Source organism: Passer montanus, unplaced genomic scaffold (genome assembly GCF_014805655.1).
Source record: "Passer montanus isolate IOZ18808 unplaced genomic scaffold, ASM1480565v1 scaffold58, whole genome shotgun sequence".
Taxonomy (NCBI): domain Eukaryota; kingdom Metazoa; phylum Chordata; class Aves; order Passeriformes; family Passeridae; genus Passer; species Passer montanus.
Window position 1 is genome coordinate 870,804 of NW_024370816.1, and position 24,047 is coordinate 894,850.

Sequence of the window (24,047 nt, forward strand, 5' to 3'; positions counted from 1 at the left end):
ATTCTTCAGCTGGTTACGTCCATGCTGTGCTCTGATTTGCACCAGTTAAATCCAGACTAACATCAGCAGCTTTAGCAGAATTAGCACAAGTTTGCTCTTATTTTCTCTATGAACATTAGTATTTTTCAACTTCTACCATAGCAAGGGTTATCAAAGCATTTAGACAAAATCTGAGCATCAGGAAAGATGGAGAGATGTAAGAGCAGGGGATGAAATGGGGTGAGCATTGTGCTTCCTTTCCTTCCTCCTGCACCTTGCCCGTAGCCCAGGACTGAAGCTCTCCGTTGATGCCATGTCTAGGGAAAGCAACCCATTCTTCAGAGCTGGAGATTACTAGTTAGTGGGGTTTCTCACTAATTTGCATTAATTAATAAACCAGTTCTAGCTGAGAAATTTGCAGGAAAAAAACAACTAAACTATTTGAATATCTCTTCCATTATGCAGAACTGCAGAGAAGACTGCAAGGCCAAAGTAAGCTTGAAAGAAAACTTCCAGTTTCATTACCTTCTTTCTTACCTTTCTCTTTAGAAATCCTGCAGAATATTCACTTGAAATGCTGATCCATCTGAACTTTAAGTTGACATCTGCATGAACTTGTTACCTGTGGTTTTGGGTTAGCTTCTTGGCTGCTGAATATACTTTAACATTTTTAATCTTTTATTTTTCTAGCCTTTTTCCATTTGCCAGATTTCAACATTTTTGCAATAGCACATAGAGGCACCATTTTTTTTTCTGTTATCAGTCAAGGGAATACAGAGAAGAAAAGGAAAAGAGAAGAAAAGGAAAAAGAAAAGAAAAAGAAACTTGAGCAAAAGAGCAAGCACCATTATTATTTGAACAGGCAGCTGCTTCTGACAATTCACCTAAGGTAGTTTTCTTTTTCTCTGTAGGACTTGAATGCATTCCTCTCAAGACTTTGGTATTGATCCTCCTTCTTTTCAGAGTTCCTGACCTTCCTCCTTTGCTGTCTCAGCCCAGCTGGTATGCTTTCATACAGTTTGGTTAGCTTCTCAGCACTTGCATTTTACATTTCAGCAGGGATACCCTTAACATATTTCATCTACTCATGTATACCACAGCAACTGAACTGGTGAGAGATAGTCTGTAGATCTGGTTTATTTGGTTTTTAATAGCTGATGTTATCTGTTGAAATAAAAACTCAGGTTTATTATGTCTCAACTATGAAAATCTCACAGATAAAAGTCATGCTCTGTATCCCACCTTTTTTCTTTTTTCTTTCCTCCTCCAAAAACCTGAAACAATTCAAAGTGTTTTGTGTCAACATTTTTTAAAAGTTGTATTTGCTAGATACAAAAATCATTGTTGGTGGACATTTTCTTCCAAGTGAAATTTTCAAATTTTCAGTTTGATATTCAGCTCAGAGCCCAGACTTTGAAATCTCAAAGTCCTTCACAAGCTACAAGTTCTGCCCTCCTCAAAGCACGACTGGAAACCACCTGAGCCCCCTTTCCCAGTCTGTTGCCATTCACTCTGTGGAAGGGCTGCTCCCGCACGCGCTGTGCCTGGCTGTCCCTGTCACCATCTGAGCGCCTCTCTGGCTGCTGTGCGCGCAGGAGCAGCTCCAGGGGCTGTGAGAGAACCGTGCCCACGGCGGGCAGGAGGCACGAGGAGCCCGGGCTGCTGCCCGCTGAGCAAAGTGGCCATGGAGGAAGCCAGAGGAAATGGCCAAGCCTTGTGAGACAGGGAGGACAGAGGGAAGGAGGAGGCTTCCTTCCCACAGTTCACATCTTCTGTGGAATGGAAGGCAAAAAAAAAAGACTGAGTTGCTGATTCCTTCTGTGGTGAAAAAAAAAAAATGTAGCACACGGTGGAAATGGCAACAGGCACTCTGTCAGTGGCTGAGACATTAGGAAAATAATTCTTTTACTTTCACACTATATGGAGAAGGAAAACATTGATATATGTTTAACTGTGGCAGAGGAAGTGAAAACAAGAGCTGTCTGTGGTGACATCATAGAGAAGAGCAAAAATAATTATTGAGGAGAAAAAAATCTCCAATAAAATATATTTTACATTTTAATAGTTGTGCTGAGATGTTTCTTGAACCATCATTAGTATGTTCCACTCTTCTCTTTTCCCCCTACTTTTCCTTTGCTCCTCATGCTCTTTCTTTGTGAGTAAGCAAGGTTATTATTAACAATTAATTTTCTTCTTGACATGTAACTGCTCAATAGTTACCTGGCAGGCTTTTCCATCATTTTGCAAGCCCTACCTTTCCATGGACCAGGTATATAATATGCTTAATGCATGGTTAAATTTAGGTGATGGATTTAATGATTCACAAGACAATTTCAGAGTCATTTGAGAAAGATGCCATGATGAGCATTTCTCATCAGTCACTAGGGAGCATCCACCCAGTCTCAACTAGTGAGCTACCACCAGAAAAAGTACAAGGAATTCTTTTTTTTTTTCTTAGTCTCATTTTGAAATGGCAGCCAAACCAAGTAAATAAACAGTGAATATATAATTTAATAAATCCCATCTTTACATGACTGATAGTGAAAGTCAACATTACCTGTATTTGTCTAAGGAGAAGTTTCTTTTTGGTGGCATTTCTTAGGCATTTCCTAGGTTAATTTTGGTAGATGGATGTAAAAAAAGAAAATCTGTGTAAAAGATTGTTAGAGGTATCTGTTAGAAGATGCATTATTTTAATCCTTAGGGAAATGCTTTTGCTCTTATTTAAAAACACTTCTGCAGTGCTGCCCTGGAAACATTACTGTGCACAACAGCCTCCAGCCTGCTCACTGGGGACTGAAACCTGCCCACCTGCTTCTGATGTCCAATGCCGATGCCAAGTGAAGAAGAAACACGTTCATTTAGAACCTTGACGTGTTGCTTACTAAATCAGATTAAAAAATGTCTTGTCTCAAAAAATTGCATTACTATCTTAAACTAGACTGAGCAAGATGGCACTAGGCCGACTTACACTGGCTGAAGATCAGCCTGCAATTTTCAAATTACATGTCCTTCTAATTAATAAAGAGGTGCTTACACTGCCTAATTTGAACCTGTGCCAAACACTTCTCTTTCTCCACCACTTATTGCTCACAGCCGTTGATTGCTTGTCTGACGCTTTGTGGTTAAAGGACTGGGTTTGCTGTGTAGGTTTGATGGCCTGGGTTTTTTTGGTTTCTGAGTGTATTATATCCTTCCTGTTCTGCTTTGACATTGACACTGTGTTTTGCATCAGTCTGAACATGTAGGAGCAGACAACCTGATCTGCATGCACCCCTTGTGTCACATTCCCCTCCTGAAATCAGTATTCTTCAAAACAGCCCAATATGTTTGTATTGTATATAACAGACTATTTGTGAAAGCCAAAAAAGTGAGTACAGTATGGCCACCATTTCAGGCTGACTATATTCATTGCCATTCAGGTCATACTTAGATTAATTATTGCATTTGTGTAGGATGTTCATTAGGAGATTTCCTGATTGTTGTTCCAAAGATTGATTACTTGTTACATTTACCCTGTGGCTTCTATGGGGAAAACATCTTTAAGGCTTCAACATTTACAAACATACTGAGGCCAGGCAGGGCCCCTGAGAAGTGAGGATACCTACACCTGCCACATCAAGAAGCTTGACTTACATCTGCATTAATACCAGGTTAGAAAGCAGAAGATGTATAAAACAAACATTTACTTTAAAGTGTCTCAGTGTAGAGATAGTAACATAGCCCTCGGTACTGATGTACCTCTCATAATTACAGTAAGGGAAAAGAAATTTAAAAACTTACAGAAAAATGCCAATTAGCAGATTTGTATAGATGAGACAAATGGTTTACAAGTACTGATGTACCTCTCATAATTAAAGGGAAAAGAAATTTAAAAACTTATAGAAAAATGCCAATTGGCAGATTTGTATAGATGAGACAAATGGTTTACAAAAGAGCCCACCTGAATCCTAGCTATAGCTGGCATGCAATTTGCAAAGATCCAAGTTTCTGGGCCTTGAATCTCATCATTTGGCAAGAGAGTGACCCAGGCTTTGCAGGCAACTGCAATGAATTGCGTGATGTTTCTCCTAGAAATTGGCTGGTTTGAGGCAGAAGTAGGAATATGAAGCTTCCTGCAGAAAAAACACAATGTTCCAATTAGTATTGGAATGATTTTACAGGTATTTTTAGGAACACTAGCTTTAATGGAATTCAAAAATATGTTCAAGTCACATTAGGAGACATCCTTGAGCTTGGCAAAGGATAAAGGCAGGAACCATTAGGTTTTCATTTTTCTCCTGCGCATCTCCTGAAATATGTTTACTAACCAGATAGACTCACAGGTCAAATTTCCTGCTGTTCATCTTTTTTGTCCAAACACATGACCGTATACAGCTGTTTGCAGCAATAAAATTATGAGGTACTGAAAAGAAGACAAAAAATAAAACAATTCAACAAACGTACATGCTCTAAATAGGTTTTTTTAATTGCCTTGCAAAGCAGTGCTTAAAAAATAGGAATAAGCTATAAGGCTGTATATAACTTTGCAGCAGACGTGAAGTTTGTCTTTGTTCATTCATATAATTCACTTTAATTGCAGGCTAATAAAGCAGGAAAAAATCTTTAAACTTAAAAATAATCATTAGAGCCTGATAAAAGATCTTAGCAAGCATTTAAGATGGTAGTATTGCCAAGAGCAGCTTTGTTTCCTAATTGTTTTCCTGGTGAGCCAGTAGCAGCCCCAGTCAGAAAGGGTTCCGAGGACGCTTTTCCTTTCAGCTGCTATAATGAGATAAACTGTCAAGTAGAGGATAGTAGATGTGGTGATGATGGATGTGACACAGTAACACTAAACGGATAGTTAACAAGTTTGTGACTTGCTGCTAAATCTCCACATCCAGCAAGCAAAATGCTGTGCTGCAATACCTCTGAATGCACTGGTCAGTGCAAACTCTCACACTGGTCCATCCAGTAAGTCAGTTAAACTGTGACCTCGTTCCTTCATCTGAAAAAAAATATTTTAGAAGCACCTTAAGAAGTAGACTTATTTGTGAAACACTGCAGGAGACTTACCTGCAAGAGTTGTCTAATGCTGGAGGAATGTGGTGTCAGTGAACCAGACCAGCAGTTTATTTTTCAGTATAAATCTTACTTTGTGCATTTGCTGTGTCTCATGCTTTTCCTTCTGTCATGCATTTAGTTTCAAAAATGCCATGTTAAGTAAAATTACTTAACACTGCAAGCCATAAAAATAAATTACAGTTTGGTTCCATTAGAAGCCCACTTCTGTTCACAAGCATATACTCTTTATAAGAGCATCTTTAGAATATTGGGGGAAAAGGAAAAAAATACAACTTTACAAAGTTGCACTTCTGGCAGTTTTACATGAGAAGTTCTTGTCCTGGTCTTTACCATTTGTTTTGTCATTTAGCATAGTGACTAAGACAGAGGACCAAAAGGAAAGCAGGCAGTAGGGAAAATTACCTAATGGTAACTCACTTTTTTGTAATCTAGCCCTTTTACATCCCATTTTCTTTACCCGTCTTAAGACAGAGACCTTTTATTTCCTTTTGCTTTTCTTCTTATGTGCAAAATTCCTCCACTGCCTTCAGACTAGACACTCAATTCTTTGCCTCACACCCAGCAAAATGAAGGTGTGATTTTATATGCATGAATGTAGTTCAGCAATTTGGATGTGTTAGTGCAGATTTTTTAAAAAAGAGCAGGAATGTCTGCCCATGGGAAGTAGCAAATTAATTCCTTGTTTTGCTTTGCTTGTATGCATGGCTTTTGCTTTCCCTATAAACTTTAAACTTTATCTCAACCACAAATTTTCTGGCTTTTACCCTTCCAGTTCTCCCCCCAGTCTTCTGCAGGGGGATTGAGTGAGCAGCTCTATAGAGCTTCGTGGCCAGTCATATGTTCGGGGGAATGACCTGAAATAATTGAGGGCTAAAGAAGAAGAAAACAGTAACAAAAGGTTGTCTTTTTAAACTTCAGTTGGCTTTTGCATTTTTTTTCTGATGACCTCAGTGCTTTACACCCATCCTTTCCTGTGTCATACCATTACCACCTCTCTGTTTCAGTTTTACTTGGTATTGCCAGAAGTTGTTGCTAACTTGTTTCAAAATTTAGTTGTGCTCTTTCCTCCCGCTCTGCTCCCCCCACTGTCGTTTCAAACTTCCTTCCTGACCAAGGACACACCCAAAGCCTACCTGTAGAAATGCAGGAGGAAGGGCTGCAGTGCCCTGGGATGGATCACTGCTGCGGCACTGCGGTCACTGACCCCATTTGTGCAGCCGCACATGCAGCTCACACAGTCAGCTCTCAGGTACTGCTGCAGCAACTTCACTGCTTTGGGGGACAAAGGCTCTGAACTGTAAATAAAGAATTCACATTTAATTCTCTGGCCAGAAGATCATCAACAGCCTGTGTCAGTAAATGCTGCCTGTGAAAAGCACAGCACAACTGCTGCTCTTCTGTCTCTGAAACTTCCCACTTCTGCAGCAGTTACCCATTCTGGGGCACTCTGAAAAGTAAACATCCCAAAAATTATGCCAGCACCTGTTGCAATTGGTCAAGCATTCAAAATATAATCTACTTCACATATTCAAATATCAAAATATTCAGCTTCTAAAGTCTTCATGTATTTTTAGAGAAATTTGATTCTGATTAAAGGTACTGCAGGGAACCTTATACATGTTTAAAGATCTAATTTCCTAATTTTTTTCTTGTCACAGCTTTAACGAAGTCAGAAGAGTTATTCCCACTTTATTCTGATTTACACAGATTTCCCATAGCATTTCATTAAAGATAAGAATATAAGCACTCTAGTCCAGATTATCTATATTCACAGCACTACGGAGTAAGTGTATATTCTCCCATATATTTTATTCAGTCACCTTTGATATCCTCCAGAAAGCTAGAAATAAACTTTCCTCAAACTCTGGAGCAATTTAGGAATGCAACACAGAATCTCCTTTGTATGTGACTTCTGTACTGTCATGGAGGAGTGTTAAAAAATAAGACTTTCTTCCAAAACTGAAAAAGCAGCTGTACTGCAGGAAGGGAAATTTATTGTTCTTACAAGTACTGGCTTGTGTTGAATCATTGCAAAAATTATTATGCCTTCCCCCACCCTTCTTACTCATCTGCTCTACTACAGATTCAAAACTCACCTAAATCCTTCCTTCAGCCTTCTCACCATTGAATTGGCTTATATTGCAATGACCCTTTAAAGAATTATTTTAAAAATACAAAGCATGAAATCACTTAGGACACTGCAATCTGGGGCATTGCCTTTATAGGTGAATGGTATATTTTCTTACAAGATCACCCTCACAAGTAATTATTATTCTTGGTATTTCACCAGTTCAGAAAAGTTTTGTTTCTGAAGTCTAGGCACACATGCATCAGGAGTGCCTGTTTGGCTAATGCCATGCAGGCAGCATGCTGCAGCCTGCCCTCAGAGAAGCAGTTCTATTTGCAGAACAGTCTATTTGTAACTTAATTACACTCACTTGGTGAATTATTTTAAATGTCATCATTCATAATTGGTGTTTGGCACTTTTTTAATGCAGATATATTAAGGAATAATTACTTTTACATCAAGTTAAGTCCAGTAATAAAATAATACCAAACAATGAAACACAATAGGAGATGAGTCCTCATCTGAGGTGACTAGAAGGGCACATTGTTTGTTGCAATGTCATTTTTTTAACCTTTACAACTATTCATCATTAAGAGACTGATTTTATTCCGTGTCCCACATTGAATACAGCGTGTCCCTTCATTATTTTTTTCTCCTAGTGTGAGAAAATTTTGTCTCATAAGCTCTTGCTGCTGTTTTCATAATTGGAGCATCTAGGAGCAAGTCTGCCTCAATTTAAATCAGTGCAAAGATTCCCACAGTCTTCAGTGGGAGTTCAGAGTGACACATGAAGGACTTGTCCATCTCAAATGCCAGAGTAACAGCACCAAATACATATATGTATATATTTTCTTCTTATACTTGCTTCCTGAAGTTTTGCTACTTGGATTTACTCAGGAGTGTAGGATGGGGCTGTTTTACTTCCCCTTCTCCAAGGCACAGCAACAAGCAAACGCCTGAGCTTTGCTAAGACCAGCACACACTTGACAGCTTGTCATTGTAATAGTGACAAAAGAGCAGCTGGCCATCAACAAAATAATAACACTGACAATGAGAGATATTAAAATGCTGTCGAGATGGGCAGTGCCTCCAGGCAGAGATTGTCTTCACCCCTGCTTGGACAATGGCCCTCAGCAAGCTGTGGGCTTGCGCCACTCCATGCCATGCCACTGTAATACCAACATGTCAACAAAGAGTAATAATTAAGACATTCAACAGAATGACAGCCAGCAGAAAGCTTTTTTTTTTTCTTTACTTAGCTTCAACCATTGTATAAATCTTGTTCATCTAACTGAGCTACAAACATTTTACACAGACCTGTGGCATTCAATACCATTATGCCCCTTAGACCACTGCGTAAGCTGAAAATTGGCTCCTCTACTGCAAATAAGAAGCAGGATGACAAACACTGAGTTTAGACTCTTTGACATCTATGATTTTTAATGGAAAATGTGGACTGTCCAGTACATAATCCACATTTGAACACCATTACTATATAACCTACGTTAAACTCTCCTGCAAGGTGATAAGATTCATGATTGTATAAAAGCTAGTCAGAACCTCAACAAATCTGCCTTTTCAGTCTAATTTCTTGTAGTTACATCATCCCATGGCTATCTTCACTCTGCTAGCCTAGACTCAACTAATAAAGCCAGGCATTTCTAGGTGGAGGTATTAAAAAACAAAATCCCATTTGTGATGGTACTGACAAACATAGAGCATCTGAAATGAAGGTGTCCTGAAGGACTTAGAGCCTGCAGTGTAATTTAATTAAGATATCAAAGTGATAGCATTATATCATCTGTGACAGCTATTATATTATAAAGCATTTCTTTAATTAACAAAGGCAGCACCTGAGAAGGCAAGCACTGGTATGAAACACACTTGCCTTACACTCGGAGAAACACAATTACTCTTCAGACTTACTTGAGTTACACTTGTTTTACTGCCTTATTTGCCTTCAGGTGGGGCTGTGCCCCCATTCCCTGTTTTAATGGATTCCCCACAGCCCCAGGATGCTGCAGGGATCTTGTCCTAAGCCTTGCCACATCTACAACCTCCAGGAGCAGAGCAGTGACTTTTAGTTTCCCCTCAGTCAAAAACTGCCTCCTCATTTTCCTCCACTGCCAGTGGGGGAGCAGCTGATGGCAAAGCAGCTTTGGAGAAGCTCAGTGTGTGCAGAGTTAAAAGCTGCTGGGAGGTGACAGGATGATCTGGAACTTCATAAGCACTGGGATGCCTCCTGGAGCTTTCGTTCAATTGCTATTCACGTTTTATTCAGTAAGAACATCTGTTGGTTTCAGCAAATTCATGTCTAGGAGTTAAATTAATTGAATCTCGGGATAGGATTTGCCTCATTGAAAGAAACTTCAGAGAATTTAAATAAACTATAAAGTCCTAATAAAATATTTCCTATTGCATAGGGTTGTTTTATAACTACTTAAATATCCCTTCATATATTCAACACAGTTTTAAATTGTTTTCTTCATGCTTGCAGATTTAAAAAAAAGTCAGAAGCTTCTATTTTTGAGCATCATATCCAAACTTTTGGTATCAGCCAAGTTCAGACACCTGCAAGTATGCAGGCAGTTTCTGCAGGTTTGGGGGGTTATAGGACCCTACAAGAAAATGTTACTTAAATATACATTTATATTTCTCTTATATCTGCAAAATAACAATTACAAAATGAAGTCTGGAAAAGCAGTCTGAGAAATATGAAGGAACTTGACTAGGCATAATCTCACATGGAGGAATTGATTTTATGATCAAAAGCTAGTCAGTACTGTGTTGCAGAATATATACAGATAAGTAGAGAGATACAGTCACAAATGTTTGCAAGGAGATGAGAAGTAAACAGTAGATTTTTTTTCTTTATTTGCTTCTACACAAAGGCAAGTATCTCTCCAGCTTCTTGAATAAATTACATTAATACATAATTTCCATAACCTTACTATGTCACTGTGAGTTACCAAAATCAAAGATACCTTAAGAGGCTTGCTTTTTTCTTATATATATTTTAATTATTGACTAGCTTTTTGAACTTGCATGTGCCCACAAAATATTATTAACTGGTGTATTCAAGTGCTGTATAACAGAGTTCACAAAAATAATCTCAAATCCATTAAAAATTATTTACAGCCTTATGTTCACTTCCATTATAAGCGAAAACTTGGAGTTATTTTCCCTTGATCTCGCTGCAGCACTTTTAGTAAATGCCCAGTGAAAAATTAGGGGAAATGAAAATTAAAAAAATTCAAGGGCACATCTTTTGAAGTTGCTTTTTTCTTTTTTACTTTTGCATTAACATATCACAGATGGCCATGTGGAACAGGGTGATTTTGTATGCTGTCTAAAGACATTGTTACAAGCAGAGCTATGCCACTTCTTATCCGTAAAACACTTTACTGAGGCCTGAAAATACTCAGATGCTATATGCAAAGGGTTTTTTATATGAAAAAATTTAAATGTTGCATACCTTTAAAGAAAGGGGCATATGGCTCTGGTTTGTAGCACAGTACAGCCTTAAATTCTCTGTCAGATGAGAGAATACCTCACCTGCTCTGAGGTCTTTTATTTTTGCACCCTTACAAGTACTGACTCATTTTATAAACAGATACTTCTCATTCTAGTAAGTGCACTTCATACAGCTCCTTTCATACTAACTGGAACCTAAAACTCCATTTAAAGATAAATGCTGAGCAGTGCTAGCTTGTTTAAATTACTGAGTCCCTACAGGAACACGTATATCTCATATTCATCCCTTTCTGGCTTCAGATGCTGCCTTGCCCAGCTGCCATGTGACATCAGAAGCACATCCAGGTGTTGGGGAGGGACTGTCCCTGTGTGCCCCTCACAGAGGCAGCTACGGTGGAGCTGGGCTGTCCCAGTACTCTCCTGTCCCTTAGCCCCCCGACCTCTGGGCTGCACAGCCAGGACACTGCAGGCTGGTGAAAGGTTTTGACCTTTCTTGCACCTACTGCAAGAAACAGACTCTGCTGGAAAGTAGTCATACAGTCGACCATCAAGTCATTAAACAGCATCTTTTATCAAAATTAGTTGAGCAACTAGACAGGCTGGACTAAGAGAATGTAATTCTTCACATTTCAAATGGCAGCAGTTAATTGCGTTACTCTAGCCAAGATGTTTCTCTTTATCACATCTTCTGTAAGACGTGTGATGGGTAGGACTGATAGGGAACATAATATGCTGTAATTTATTACTTCCCAGGGTGGTACAGTGGAAAGAAACAGAGCTTCTCTTATCAACTTGCTCTGTAATAGACTGAAATGTATTAGGATAAAAGGAAACCCTGGCCATAAACTTTACCTTCAGGCATCCCAGCAGGTGTGTGTAGAAAGTCTATTTTTACCACTATAGAAAAATTAGATTCTCTTCTTCTGAGAAACTCCTCCACCTAATGCTTACCAAGAGTCAAATACTTTTTAGGTTATATTCATTCAACAATGTTCATGAGTTACAGTTGCCTTCTCCTAGCATACACATGCAGATTTAATCTCTGTCGGGGGTTAACAGCACAGAAAAAGAATTAGCAGCACAACATCCCCGTAGGCCAGCAGCACTGAAATGCCCAGAGCACTGCATGGCCCAGGCTGCCCTGGTCTTACTAAGTTACCTGAGTTAGCCCAGTTCATGTGCCATGAATTCATGACTGTTCCTGGTTACACTGTAGGCACGCACAGGTTCAGAGGGAGACCCCAGCTTGCAGAAGTCTTGCCCACAGCTCTGTAGAGAAAGAAGCCTCTTCAGATTTGAATTACTTTATAAACAACCCAGAGAGCAAGTTTGCCTCAGTTCAGGGGAGCTGGTTGCATGCTACACATCTGATGAGTTAATTGAAAGTGTTACATACCTTATCATAAGCCTTTCTTGCACTTGGAGATGCTGTTGTTTTACTTTAGGTAAAATATTCACATTCAGGCTTGGGAGGTACTCTGTGTCATCTGGGACAGTACCTGAGACTATGAAATCTTGTTGGGACTGGTTTTATCCCCAGTGCTCTGGGGTGCCCACCTGAGGCAGCAGCAGAGATTGTGCAGGCTTTACACCCTGCCCTCTGCCTGGGACAGGAGCAGCTGCTTTCCTTCCCCTTTTAGCAACACTGCCACACAGCCAGTTGGGCTTTTCCATATTCCAGTGGGCTATGATGAAATAATTTTTTTAAATGACAGGTTGTTAGGAGGCAGTGCAAGCACATATCATACCTGAAATACAAATTTGCAGATAACAGTATTAATGATTTTAGGAAGTCATTGTATATTTTTCAAAGCTGTGTGGTTATTTTTTATTATGAACATATGTAATAAAGGAAATTGCATGACATTCTCCAGCACAGAACTGAACAAATTACCAGTTTATCACAAAGTTTGCAACCCTTCCTCAAAAGATAATATGTGGGGATTGTTTTTGATTGAATTACTTATATTGGTGCAGTATCCTAATATGGATTTGATGAGCGACTTTATTCTTTTTTCAAAGCACTATGTACTCTAATTTGAATGTGGAGAGACATCACACAATTCATTGTGAATACCAATAAGACATCGCTTCACAGTATAATGAAATTCAACATTCAAATTTGTCTCTATAACAATTCCACATTATGTAGGTATACACTATGACTCATTAAAAATATTTATTTTAGCATCCTGACAAACACAAATGAAGGGAAAACAATGGGGCCCACCTTTTAAGACACATGAGGTGAAATTGGATTTCACTTACAACTGTCATTATTGTTTATGTTCTTTTTCATTCTTCCTTTAAGTGGTTCACATACATGCAAAGGTCCTCTAAGCCTGGGAATCCTGTGACAAAAAACTTAACAAATTCAAAAGAAATTAGTGCAGATTCCGCAGCAGTAATAAGATGGGGGCGAAGGGGGGGTTACAGATATTAAGAACAGTGTTTCTGCATAACATCAGCAATTCTAATTGTGGTGTTTGACATTCAGTGTCAATCCATCAGCTGTAAAACTTATTAAAAATGGCAATGGATATATTAGTAGGTCCGAAATTGTCAAAAATAATATTGATGCTACTAATCAGAAATAAAATTACAGTTATTGTAGAAATACAAATTTGCATGAGGTCCACGAGCACGGAACCAATAACACTCTGGAGTAGGATGAACAGTGTCTACAGATGCAGACAGTCACAAAAACACAGCTGAGACACCCCTAACAAGAAAAGTATTCCTTCTGTCTCTTTAGTCCTTTTCATGTGTTGTCTGGCTTTGCACTGTCTTTTCTCAATGGCATTAGCCATAGAATTAATTAAAAGATTTGTCTTCCGAAAAAAAATTATTAAAAAAAATATTTTAAAATAAAAAGGACCATGAGGCAAATGGTCTGGTTTAGCCACTTGTCTGAGCACTAATTACTTCACCTCTTTGTCTGATCTCTTGCACCTGTAACTTTGTGGGCAGCTGAACATGGTTGTAAGTCATTTGGAGATTTAGAGCTAAAAAGTAGTATGCAAAACATTACATAAACATGCAATATTACATAAACAGGGATTGAAAGGGTTTTTTTACAGCTTTAAATGACCTGGTTTTGCTATCTTTATTCACAGCTACTACACTGCATTCTATTCAAACTGGTGTGATAGCACACAAAATAAAGGACTGTCAGAGCTGGGGAAGACAGCCTGCCTTGGATTGGAAAGGTTGTCTAATTTCAATGATAACAAGGAAAAGTTAGTCCAGCATTGGAAAATTAACTGTTTATTGAATGGCACTCAGCATTTCTCTCATTTGAGTGATTAGTAAAACATTAGCTCACTGTTTTGGCAATGCACTAGTGAATATAAGCATTACTTAGTGTTGGTTGTGCAGGTACTTGATTAGACCATCTGTTCTAAGATTACTTCTTTATGAAGAAATAAAATGGAAGCGAAGATAACTTTTTTCTAACTATGTTTTGCATTACATTTGATGAAAGTTATTTAACTATTGCTACTACTTAGGAATCTTTTTAGCAATCTCAAAAGTCTCCCACAGAGGAAGCAAGAATCACGCCAGGAAAACTATTAAAGCTGACAGTGGTTTGTCACAGGCAACCATTAATGAATACCGTGGAGGATTTGGTTTTCTTCTGCTCATTGTCTTGCCATAATTCATAGTCAATATCCCACAGATTTTGCAGAATGACTGTGTAGCTGCACATCTAAGCAACCAAATAGCATCTTTTAAGTTGGTGAAAATCACAAGTGAGAAATAAATTATAAGATCTTGTTTCTGACAGTGAATACTTAAACAAGGACTCTGTCTTCACAAAGCTAGGAAAGGTTTGGGATTTGGTTTTGTCAGTTTCCCTTTTAACTAGGTCCTAGTAAAGGAGTTGTGCTTTTCTGTGCATGAAAATAGTTTTGTATCAACTTCTTGTCAGTCAGAATAGCTTGGTGCCTTTGGCTATCTCCACTAACACAGTCTGCCAGTATTCAGAGTAAAACATAAAACCTACAATCACAATGACATAACAAGGTATGCTTCTATCGCACTGCTGTACTTCCCAGGTGCAGCATATTCTACAGTTCCACTTTCAGGAAATAAGAAAACAATCAAGTGAAACAAATTAAAAATATAAAGTCTGCTAACACAGATGTGTAAATACAGAGGAAGTAAAATACTGCCAGTAGAACAAACAGAATTCTTCATACCTGAATTTAGATTGTTGAGTTTGCAACAGCAATACCTGCAGTGCAGACCAGGGTAAGCTTTTGCAGGTACTATGTTTACATCTGTCAGAAAGGAAATAATCTGAGTTTGTTGTCCTCAATCCTGCTGCTCTCTGTAAGAATAAAATTGTAATGATGCCTTGGGGGGACATATGCAGTGAAATTCTTTTTGTTGGGACAGAAATGGTTGTGTCTAAGTCCAACAGACACACATATTCCCTGAGTAGTCTTCTGCAACATAAATAACATTTGCACATGCAAGTTGCTGGTTTTGAATGTAAGTGACCTTTTAGTCACTTAAGCATGAGTACAACAGCACAGGCACAATTTAGCTCTCTGTTCACTATTTAGGGTGCATTTTCATGTTGCCCTTAAGCCAGTCAATCTATCTGCACTGCTTCACTTCATTCCCAGCTGTTGCATCCCTTCTGGTAGTACCAGTACTCTTCCAGCCAAGCAGTGCAACAGAACAGAGACCTGAGCTTAAATAGGGACTGGCCTGGCGCCCAGGTGGGGCTGGTCAGGGACATCAACCCCTGCTGCCAGGCTGGGTATGGGGAGACATTAAGGCCTGCAGGGGTCTTCTTTGCTATCAAAACCTGTTTTCAAACTTTTTGGTACGCACAGTTTTCTTTTCTGGACCAAAACTCTGAAAACAATCATTTATAACTACAAAGGAACAGAAAAAGAACAAAAAAAAATTTTTTAGTGTTCCCAGCACCGTGATTTCTTCTGTCCCCACCAGGATGATTTAATTTCTCAGATTTTGATGCTCATATTCCCTCCATGTTCACTGTGATCACTGATAACATCTTTTCATAATAATGGACCAACTTCCCTCTGCATTGGTTTTTCCTTGCTCAGGAATGGCACCTTTCAGCTGTAATGTTTTAGACTTCTTTCTACCTTCTCAATGGCTCCCATTCTAATCCATGGATAGTCCAAAATAATCAGAAAGTGAGCAAGATGAGAGCTGTATCAGAACACAAAACCTAATGCAGAGACACCCCAAGCTGTTGTTTCTGGCAGCATAAGCTATTCCCAGCTGAGGACATCCCCTGTGTCTCCTGCACTGTTTTCTTGCCAGAGCTCCTGCAGGGCAGCAGGATGGCTGGAAAACTGGCTCAGACAAAAATGCTGAGCTGAGCAGGATGCTGGAGATGGATACCCTCTGCTGCCTTGTCCAAGGAGTGCTCTCATGGACGGGCTGCTTTAGCCAGGACAAGTGCCACTGTTCTGAGATAAGGGGATATTACACCCCCTGGGATTTCAGTTTCTTAAATTCAGGTATGCATCTGGTATAAAAGAAACTCCATTTTTCTTGGAACATTTTCTGTATTGTTCAGCCAGAGCTCAGCACAGTGGGGTCCCAGCATCAGGCATGGCATGACACTGCAAAAGCTATAAATAGGAAAGTGATTATGTTGCCAAATACCTGCTGATGCTTGAGGAAAACACCAATATTGAGTTTCTGAAATAACAAAACCACACTGGGATCGGTGCCAGTAAGATCTGCCATAAGGTTATGCCAGAAGGATCAGGTGGCCAAAGTTACATCAGCAAGGTTGCCAAGTCAAAGACAATTTCAGCAGCAGAAAGCTACCAGTGAGGAAAAGAAGGATTCTCACTCCCCAGAAGTGGATAGAAATATTTCAGAGGAAACAAAACTCCATTTGACTCATAGAGTAAATTGAAAATAATCATTTTCAAAAAGTAACTAAAGTTACTGAAAATAGAGAATGTTCTGCTAGGAAGTAAATGCCTTTGGCAAATGCACCAATGCATTTGGTGCTGCAAATATTAAATGTTTTCCTATGCAGCATTTTCAATCCATAGTATTGAAAAGAGGCACTAATCTGAGAACTACTCTGTATGCCAGGAATACCTTCACATGATCTGCCAAAAGGCTTTGCAAGCAACAGTACAATATAATCAGGGATTACCGAGTTCATCATGCAAAAGCATCCCTCTCTAATTCTGCATCTATATGTAAATTTGGTATAGGATTCCATACCTCGTGAAGGTCATGAAGAATAATTAGCTAGGTTTGTGTGCCACACAGCAAAAGTGACAGATTTTTAGAAGCTTAAATGTCTTTTTTAAATCTGAGTTACAAGGGCCTTCTTACACCAAGTTGGTTTCAGGATCAGGACCATAATCTACAATGTACTTTCAAGCTTAAAAGTACATGAAGTTGTTAAGCATTATTGTCTATTTTTGGCCAGTCACATCCTCCCTGGTTTAATCTTTTTAAGTCTCCCCAGAAGGTATTGATTTAAACATGCTTTTATTCTCTTTTTTGCTCATTTTGAAGAATGTACATTGTTCAGCCTGCAGCTCAGAGTTCAAAGTGCTAGTCTGGGCATCCAGATGCCCTCGCTTGGGAGCCCTTGAAAGAGCATCAAATCTTCCACTCAGATTTTAGCACTTTTTCTTTCTTAACTTAAATCACTTTAACTTAAAATGCTGTCACTGCAGTGATGAAAGGCTGTTGATGGTAAAATGTTCTTGTCTACAGCCATTCCTGTCATCATCACAGCAATAATTCTGCAGACATTGACCGAGATGCTCTCAAACCAGCTAATGGATGTTGTGGCTTTTGATAACATCAATTATCATGCACCAGATCCTGGACCTTGCCAATCCTCCACCTCACTGACTGTTTGCCCTTAGGAGAACAATACCTTATTAGGTGTAGTAGTGTCACAATTAATGGTTTCATAATCTGGCTCTGTCATGGTAAACAAGTAATTCCTGGTTAGAAACCACATGCAAAATGTAAGCATTAGGGCAATTGCTGCTGTTAGCTATTGCTGTCTAATTAATCATCTACAATGTACAGCATGCACCAAGTGAATTAATTGTAGTGATCTTTTGAAAAGGAAAACAGAAATACTCTAATATTTCTAAAAGTGTGATGTGAATGTGGTAATTTACCACACAGCCACACTCCAGACGTAAGTGAGGCTGTATTCATTTCTTGTCTTGTGCATCTGATTTAATTACCTTGTGGCAGTGGTATAAAAATCAGTTGGAGTGACTCATTTCTTGAAAATTTATTTTGCTTCTTCTTAAAGTCTTGGCCAGCTTGACCTCAGCAGCCTTTACCAGTTTGAAAATGCAAGTTACAATCCTCTGTAGGGATTTAGCCAGGTGTCCATTACAGCATGAAATCTGTGATACAGCTTCCAGTCTTCACACTGCAGACGATTTCAGCCCCTCTGTGTTTGTTCCTGACTGAGAAAGTCCATGAGGTCTTAATGTGGACAGGGAACACATTGAAAGGAGCAACATCTTCAATCAAACCCTGAGCCTGTGTGGGTGCCACTGAGGAGCTGCACAGGTGAGAGACCAGAGGCTTCACCTGAGCAGCAGCACTCAAACTGCAACCCTTGAACAGCAGCTGCTCCCCTGCTGACATTCAGAAGTCACACTGCTGCTGGACATCTGATTTTGACCTAAATCCTCACTCTAAGGCCACTGTGCTGTTCCTGGAGAAGCTTTTGGTAGGACACATTGCTGCCCAGGGGGAGCAAGGCCAGCCCTGGCACCCCACCCCAGCCAGGGACACTTGCACAGCACCTCCAAAACCACTGTATAAGTTCAGGCTGGCTGCCACAAAGAAACATTGCTGTGTCCTAAAACAGACTAAATCCAGCTAGTTGTGGGGAAACCTACTGGAAAACAAACTAAATCCAGCTAGTTAAGGGGAAACCTGCAGTCAGCCCTACTCAGGAGCTTGTCAGGTAACTCTCCTTTTTCCAGCCAGGGTGGAATGTGATCAAGTCGTGTGATACAGCCACATGCCCTCACTGTGCCTGCAAATCAGGTACCTCCTCCTAAAGCCAATACTTAGACTGTGCCAGTAGTTTCAGTAATACTTTCAATTCCATGAGCAGCCAAAATGAAAATAAATAGCAGCTTAATTTGCCTGCCTGCAAGGAGATATCTAATATCAATCTCCCATTGCTGTACAGGAAAATAGCGGGTTTCCTTTAGGTGGTCATGGTTGTGGTGGTGGGAAAGACTCAGCTACCTTTTATGCTAATTGGCACTAAAGTGTTTAGAAGTATTTATCAGTATTTAATTATTTAGAACTCTCCTAATGGCTTAAATATCATTTTGAAAAGTTATAAATATTTTCCACCTTGTCCTACTGAAGAGCTGCTTGTTGGAAGGCTTAAATGAAGATCTATTTACAGCTGCCTCCTAGGCACAAAATTACTTAGAGATGCTAATGCTCTGGTCCTTCAGATGGCCCCAACACAGACTGAGCTTGGCTTTCACAAACTGGACAAAGTTTGTCTTTGTTGTATTCATTTTACTGAGACAAAAGTCTTAAAGAGGATTATCATACAGATCAAGGCATTAAAATATGTAACTAATCCCAGTTAAATTAATTGTTTTCATAATAACATGTACTGAGGGACATTTGTGTAGAGTAAGACCCTTTTAGACTGTTTTGGTAATGTAAGTATGACTTACCATGCAAATTATATTTAAGATTAATTAGAAGCAGTTGAAAGCCAAGTTGCTAGCAGAGAAAATGGGAACCTGATTCCAAGCCTCTGAAGAAATAATTATGTTAAATATTTCAAAATTACATCAGCAATTGCCATGTCAGTAGACAGAGGGGAATTTACATAAACTCATAATTTCTCTCCTCCTGTTAGAATTCAGGACACTTGTTTTATTGGCTTATAATCAGCTTAGATTTTTTTTCCTCCTAATTTTCTTTTTCAAGCACTTGAACTCCACACAGGTTATTTTGGTGTCATCAAATCATTCACCTCTTAAAAGAGAATTCTGTGCCATAAAATTAAAAGAATAATTAAGTTTATTGGTGAGGATACACCTGAAGTTTTTATTAGGGTCCTCATTTGTAGTAATGTCCTTATCTCAGTGTTTCAATGGCAGGTTGTGGCACTACTTTTACAACTGGTAAGAGTTTCAGGTGCAGGACAGGACAGCACTGTGATTCTGACCTATTTCTCAAAATACTCTGCCATTAATTGGAATAGTCTCCTCTTTCCCTAAAAAGCACAGAGTTGTAGATTGCATTTCAGTTGCAAGCTAGGGCTGCCAGCTCTCAATGTCATACTGCATTCACATCAGCTTGTGGGGTGTTTTTAGAGCCCCCCTCCCAGTTATTCTCTGATTGTGTTGGCACCTCAGCTTTTGCTAAAACGTAAAAGATAAATGGCAAAGGGAGTAAAATAAATCAGCTAATATAGAGAAAGAAACATTACATCCCATACAACCTGGGTTAGCTGCTGGAAGTCATAAAAGATGCTTCCTCCAGCATCCAGGGACTAAGGGATCAGAGTGGCTTTAGGTTTTAGCACAAAGAGTCACAACAGACTCAGCGGTTGCTTGTGGAGCAGGAAGCTAAAGCCATCCCTCAGCAGTGCTTAATGCACCTGTCTGGCTGCACAGGAGCATTTATTCCTTGGATTTCAATATCTGTGACTGCCCACTGTAGTTGCTTTTGCCAAAGCAAAAGCAGAAGCATAAAGCATATGGATTAGAGGTACACAGATCTAAGTGACCAGATTTTTCTGGGCAACCTCAGAATGGGAGCTCAGACAGGTGTGATTTATGCAAACTGAGCATCTTCTGATAAACTGATATTTACATATAGCCAAAGGATCTGGAACCTTACAGATTTCACAATATGTATATTTTCCCTGAGGAAAATATGCTTGTGTAAGTTAGCAGATTCTAGCATTTGTATCTGATATATTAAATGGAGCTTAAATATTTAAAAATTCTGTGTTTTCTCTCTTCTGCTTGAAACTTACTTTTAATTTTCACTGTTTTATTCAAAAGGAAGGCATAGAAATAGCAACCATGAGCTTGAAATCAGAGCTGTAACAGGTTATAGACAAAATTTTGCAGAGTATTTCCAGTTACAGCTGGTTTTCAAATAACCCTTTTTGTTGTCATGTAGTTTTTTTTCCCTAACTTCCAGTCCCAGTGAATCGTTGTCAGTTTTAGCACTCAGCTGTATTAACAAGAAAGACAGAGAAAAAAAATAGCATTTTCCAACCCAGGTAAGAGGAAGTTGCCAGTGGGGAGGTCAGAGTGAGTGCAGAAGTTCTTTTGCTTGTGTTTTGTGGGAGTATATCAAAGAGCAGAGCAGTGGCCAAGGTGGAAACTCATGTTTGAAACCTGTTTTCCACACTGGATAGCACTGAGTCACTTCATTGCCCTCAGGCTTTGAGATGGAGAGAAGTATAACTGCAATTATAAGAAAAGAAAAGGTTGATCATCATGCCAGGGCTTGTTCTCTTTTCAGGGCAGGTGCAGGGCACTCTGAATAATGACAATAACAGCTACATTAATGACCTCATCGAGCTCTGCTAGGTGTAGGCATGTGTGTATTTTCCCCCAGCAGTGCTGACTATCAGTGAATAGAGATTTCTTCACAATCTCAGTGTCAGGTGGAGGGAAGGTTACAGAGCAGCAGTTGCTTTCTGGAACAAACACAGAATGAACAAGTAGCAAAATACTAACGTACTGTTGAAAGCTGAAATTAGATATACGTGATTCAGTGCAGCCTACAGGGTTTGATATCTTGGCAACTGCTGCAAGATATCCCCAATCTGCAGACAAAATAGCCTTTGTGAAGAAGCAGAAGATTGTAGTGTGAAAGTTAATGCATCAAAAGGCCAGAAAGAGAATAATTCACTTTCACCTTGCTTCAGAGGACAAGCAGCAGTAAAAGCTGTGCACTATTGGCAAGCTTTTTTTTGTTGCTGTTTTTAACTCAACCCTCAGTTCAGAACTCCAGCCACCTTGGCAGTGTTCCAGCTGGAGCCACTGACATCTCCCACCTAATCAAGTGCTGGATTATCTTGTCCTGATAAATTGAACCTGGTGCCTCATGAAAAGTCTTCTCTGAAGTACTTTGGTACCCCGTAATAAGATGGCAGATACCTGAATCAAGTCCCAGAGCTGACAGAACACTGTTTTTCTAATAGCTTTTGGTTGCAAGTGTAAATGTTTTAAGGCAAGGCAGTGTTGAGCTGGTTAAGCATGATGAATTTCCCACCTGGGTGAAAGGAATCTTGAAAGTGTACTGAATACTGGCTCATACTGAGTACACACAGGCTGCACTGCTAACAAAATACACTTGCCCTAAAAATTAGTACTTTTTTGGGCAGAGCTCTGAGGAACATGCTTGTTTCAAAAATATGTTCTCTTTGGTTGCTGCAGCTTTCTAAGAAGAGTTGGAGTTATTGAGCATACTGTTCTTAGTCGTTTGTGACTCAATCCCTGGTCCAAGTTATTTAGGGTAAATAAGCTTGTTTCTTTCTTTAACCTATATTAAGAAAAATGTCTACAGTACAGACACAAGGGTGCTATGTTGTGTTTGTACTTCAACAGGTAAAACAGCCAGGATTAATCTCACTAAGATAAAGTTATTACTTGCAGGCATTTGTTTTTTCTTTCTTGGCTTTCCTCCTGGAGAAAAGCAGTCCTCAGTCAAGAATCAACCTGTGTGTCACACTCTCCTCTGTGGTGCCCCTTGTAACACTGCTTTGCTCTTTTCCAGGGGAATCCCTACATGTGCAATAATGAATGTGATGCAAGTACCCAAGAACTGGCTCATCCTCCAGAACTGATGTTCGATCTGGAAGGAAGACATCCCTCCACATTCTGGCAGTCCACAACTTGGAAGGACTATCCGAAGCCTCTTCATGTTAATATTACACTCTCCTGGAACAAAACCATTGAGCTTACGGATAACATAGTTATCACCTTTGAATCTGGCCGTCCAGACCAAATGATCCTGGAGAAATCACTCGACTATGGACGAACGTGGCAGCCCTACCAATACTATGCCACAGACTGCTTAGATGCTTTTCACATGGATCCAAAATCAGTGAGGGATTTATCACAGCACACAGTCCTAGAAATCATTTGCACAGAGGAATACTCTACTGGGTACATGACAAATAGCAAAATAATCCACTTCGAAATCAAAGATAGATTTGCTTTTTTTGCTGGACCTCGGCTTCATAACATGGCTTCTCTTTACGGCCAGCTTGACACCACCAAGAAGTTAAGAGATTTCTTTACCATCACAGATCTGAGGATAAGACTGCTTAGGCCAGCAACTGGTGAAATATATGTAGATGAGCAACACCTGGCACGCTACTTTTATGCAATCTCAGACATAAGGGTATACGGAAGGTAAGAGAATATATAACTTTAGAAACAGGCATGTGTGTTTGATTTGAGAAGGTATTCAAAAGTGTTTATTTCCCCAAAGAAGATGACATTTTCTGCCAGTGTTCATTGGAAATCTGGCTCGGCTGAAGGCCATTGCTGTCATACCAGAAGTTTCTGACTCAGTGGCACAAGGTCTGGGTATTTGCTGGCACTCACCTTGGATATTGAGCCCTAGGTCTCACAGGCAGGACAGTTCATGTGTTGGCTCAGGAATTCACCCTAGCAGTCGAACACTTTCTTCTCTTTTGTAGTTGCAGTCTGATCCAGTGGCAGTTAACTAAAAACAGAGATTCTGTTTTATCATTTGACCTTTCCAGGCCTCTAATGTAAGCTGTGATTGATACAGCAACCCTTGCACAAACCCCTCCCGCTAGGTCTGGCTGTGAGCAAGGAAAGCAGCAGAGATTACAGCCCATTCCTTCTACTTTAATTAGCTCTGAAATGCAGAGAAGCTGAATTAAAATGGAAAAAACCCAACAGTGTTTTAGATAGACTGATTTGAATATAACAAAGATGATTATTCAGCTGCGTTCAAGACAAATGGTTCCCTCTAGGGCAAGTGGTGGCTGGTATCAAGTGCTGTAGTCCCAAAAATAATAACTGCAGTGACATTCCTATCAGGAAATTTTGTTCCCAGCTCAAACTAGCAATTGACTGATGCCCTCAAGCAGGAGGGTGATCCCTTTGTACAGGTCTTGGATGCCAAGCTGTTCAGAGGAAATAAGTGGGATCACCTCTATTAGCAATTCACTTGCCAGTCTAATATACCTTTTGTTCTGTTTCTCCTATACAGGGTTTAAGACTTCCTTCTTAAAAAAAAAACTTTCTTCTCTAAGAGAATCTAAGTATCAAAACAAACAGAAAAGCTAATATATCTTGGAAGGCCAGGGACTTTCTTTGCAGACTCAGAACTGAGTGAAAAAAATAGTGATTATATAAAACAGTTCTGACTATATTTTTATTATTCCTGTAGTGAAAATCAGAATTATCAAAATGCATTTCTT

General features: G+C 39.5%; 1 protein-coding gene across 8 annotated transcripts in view; it reads left to right on the forward strand.

The window, feature by feature from the left end:
* Nucleotides 1–24,047, forward strand: part of NTNG1 (netrin G1) — a 146,115-nt gene that overhangs the window by 39,185 nt on the left and 82,883 nt on the right. For all 8 annotated transcript variants that reach the window (XM_039726346.1, XM_039726340.1, XM_039726342.1 and 5 more), the window contains exon 3: nt 22,364–23,004. In XM_039726346.1, coding sequence (XP_039582280.1) covers nt 22,364–23,004 — 641 coding nt within the window. The remainder of the gene's footprint in view (nt 1–22,363; nt 23,005–24,047) is intronic.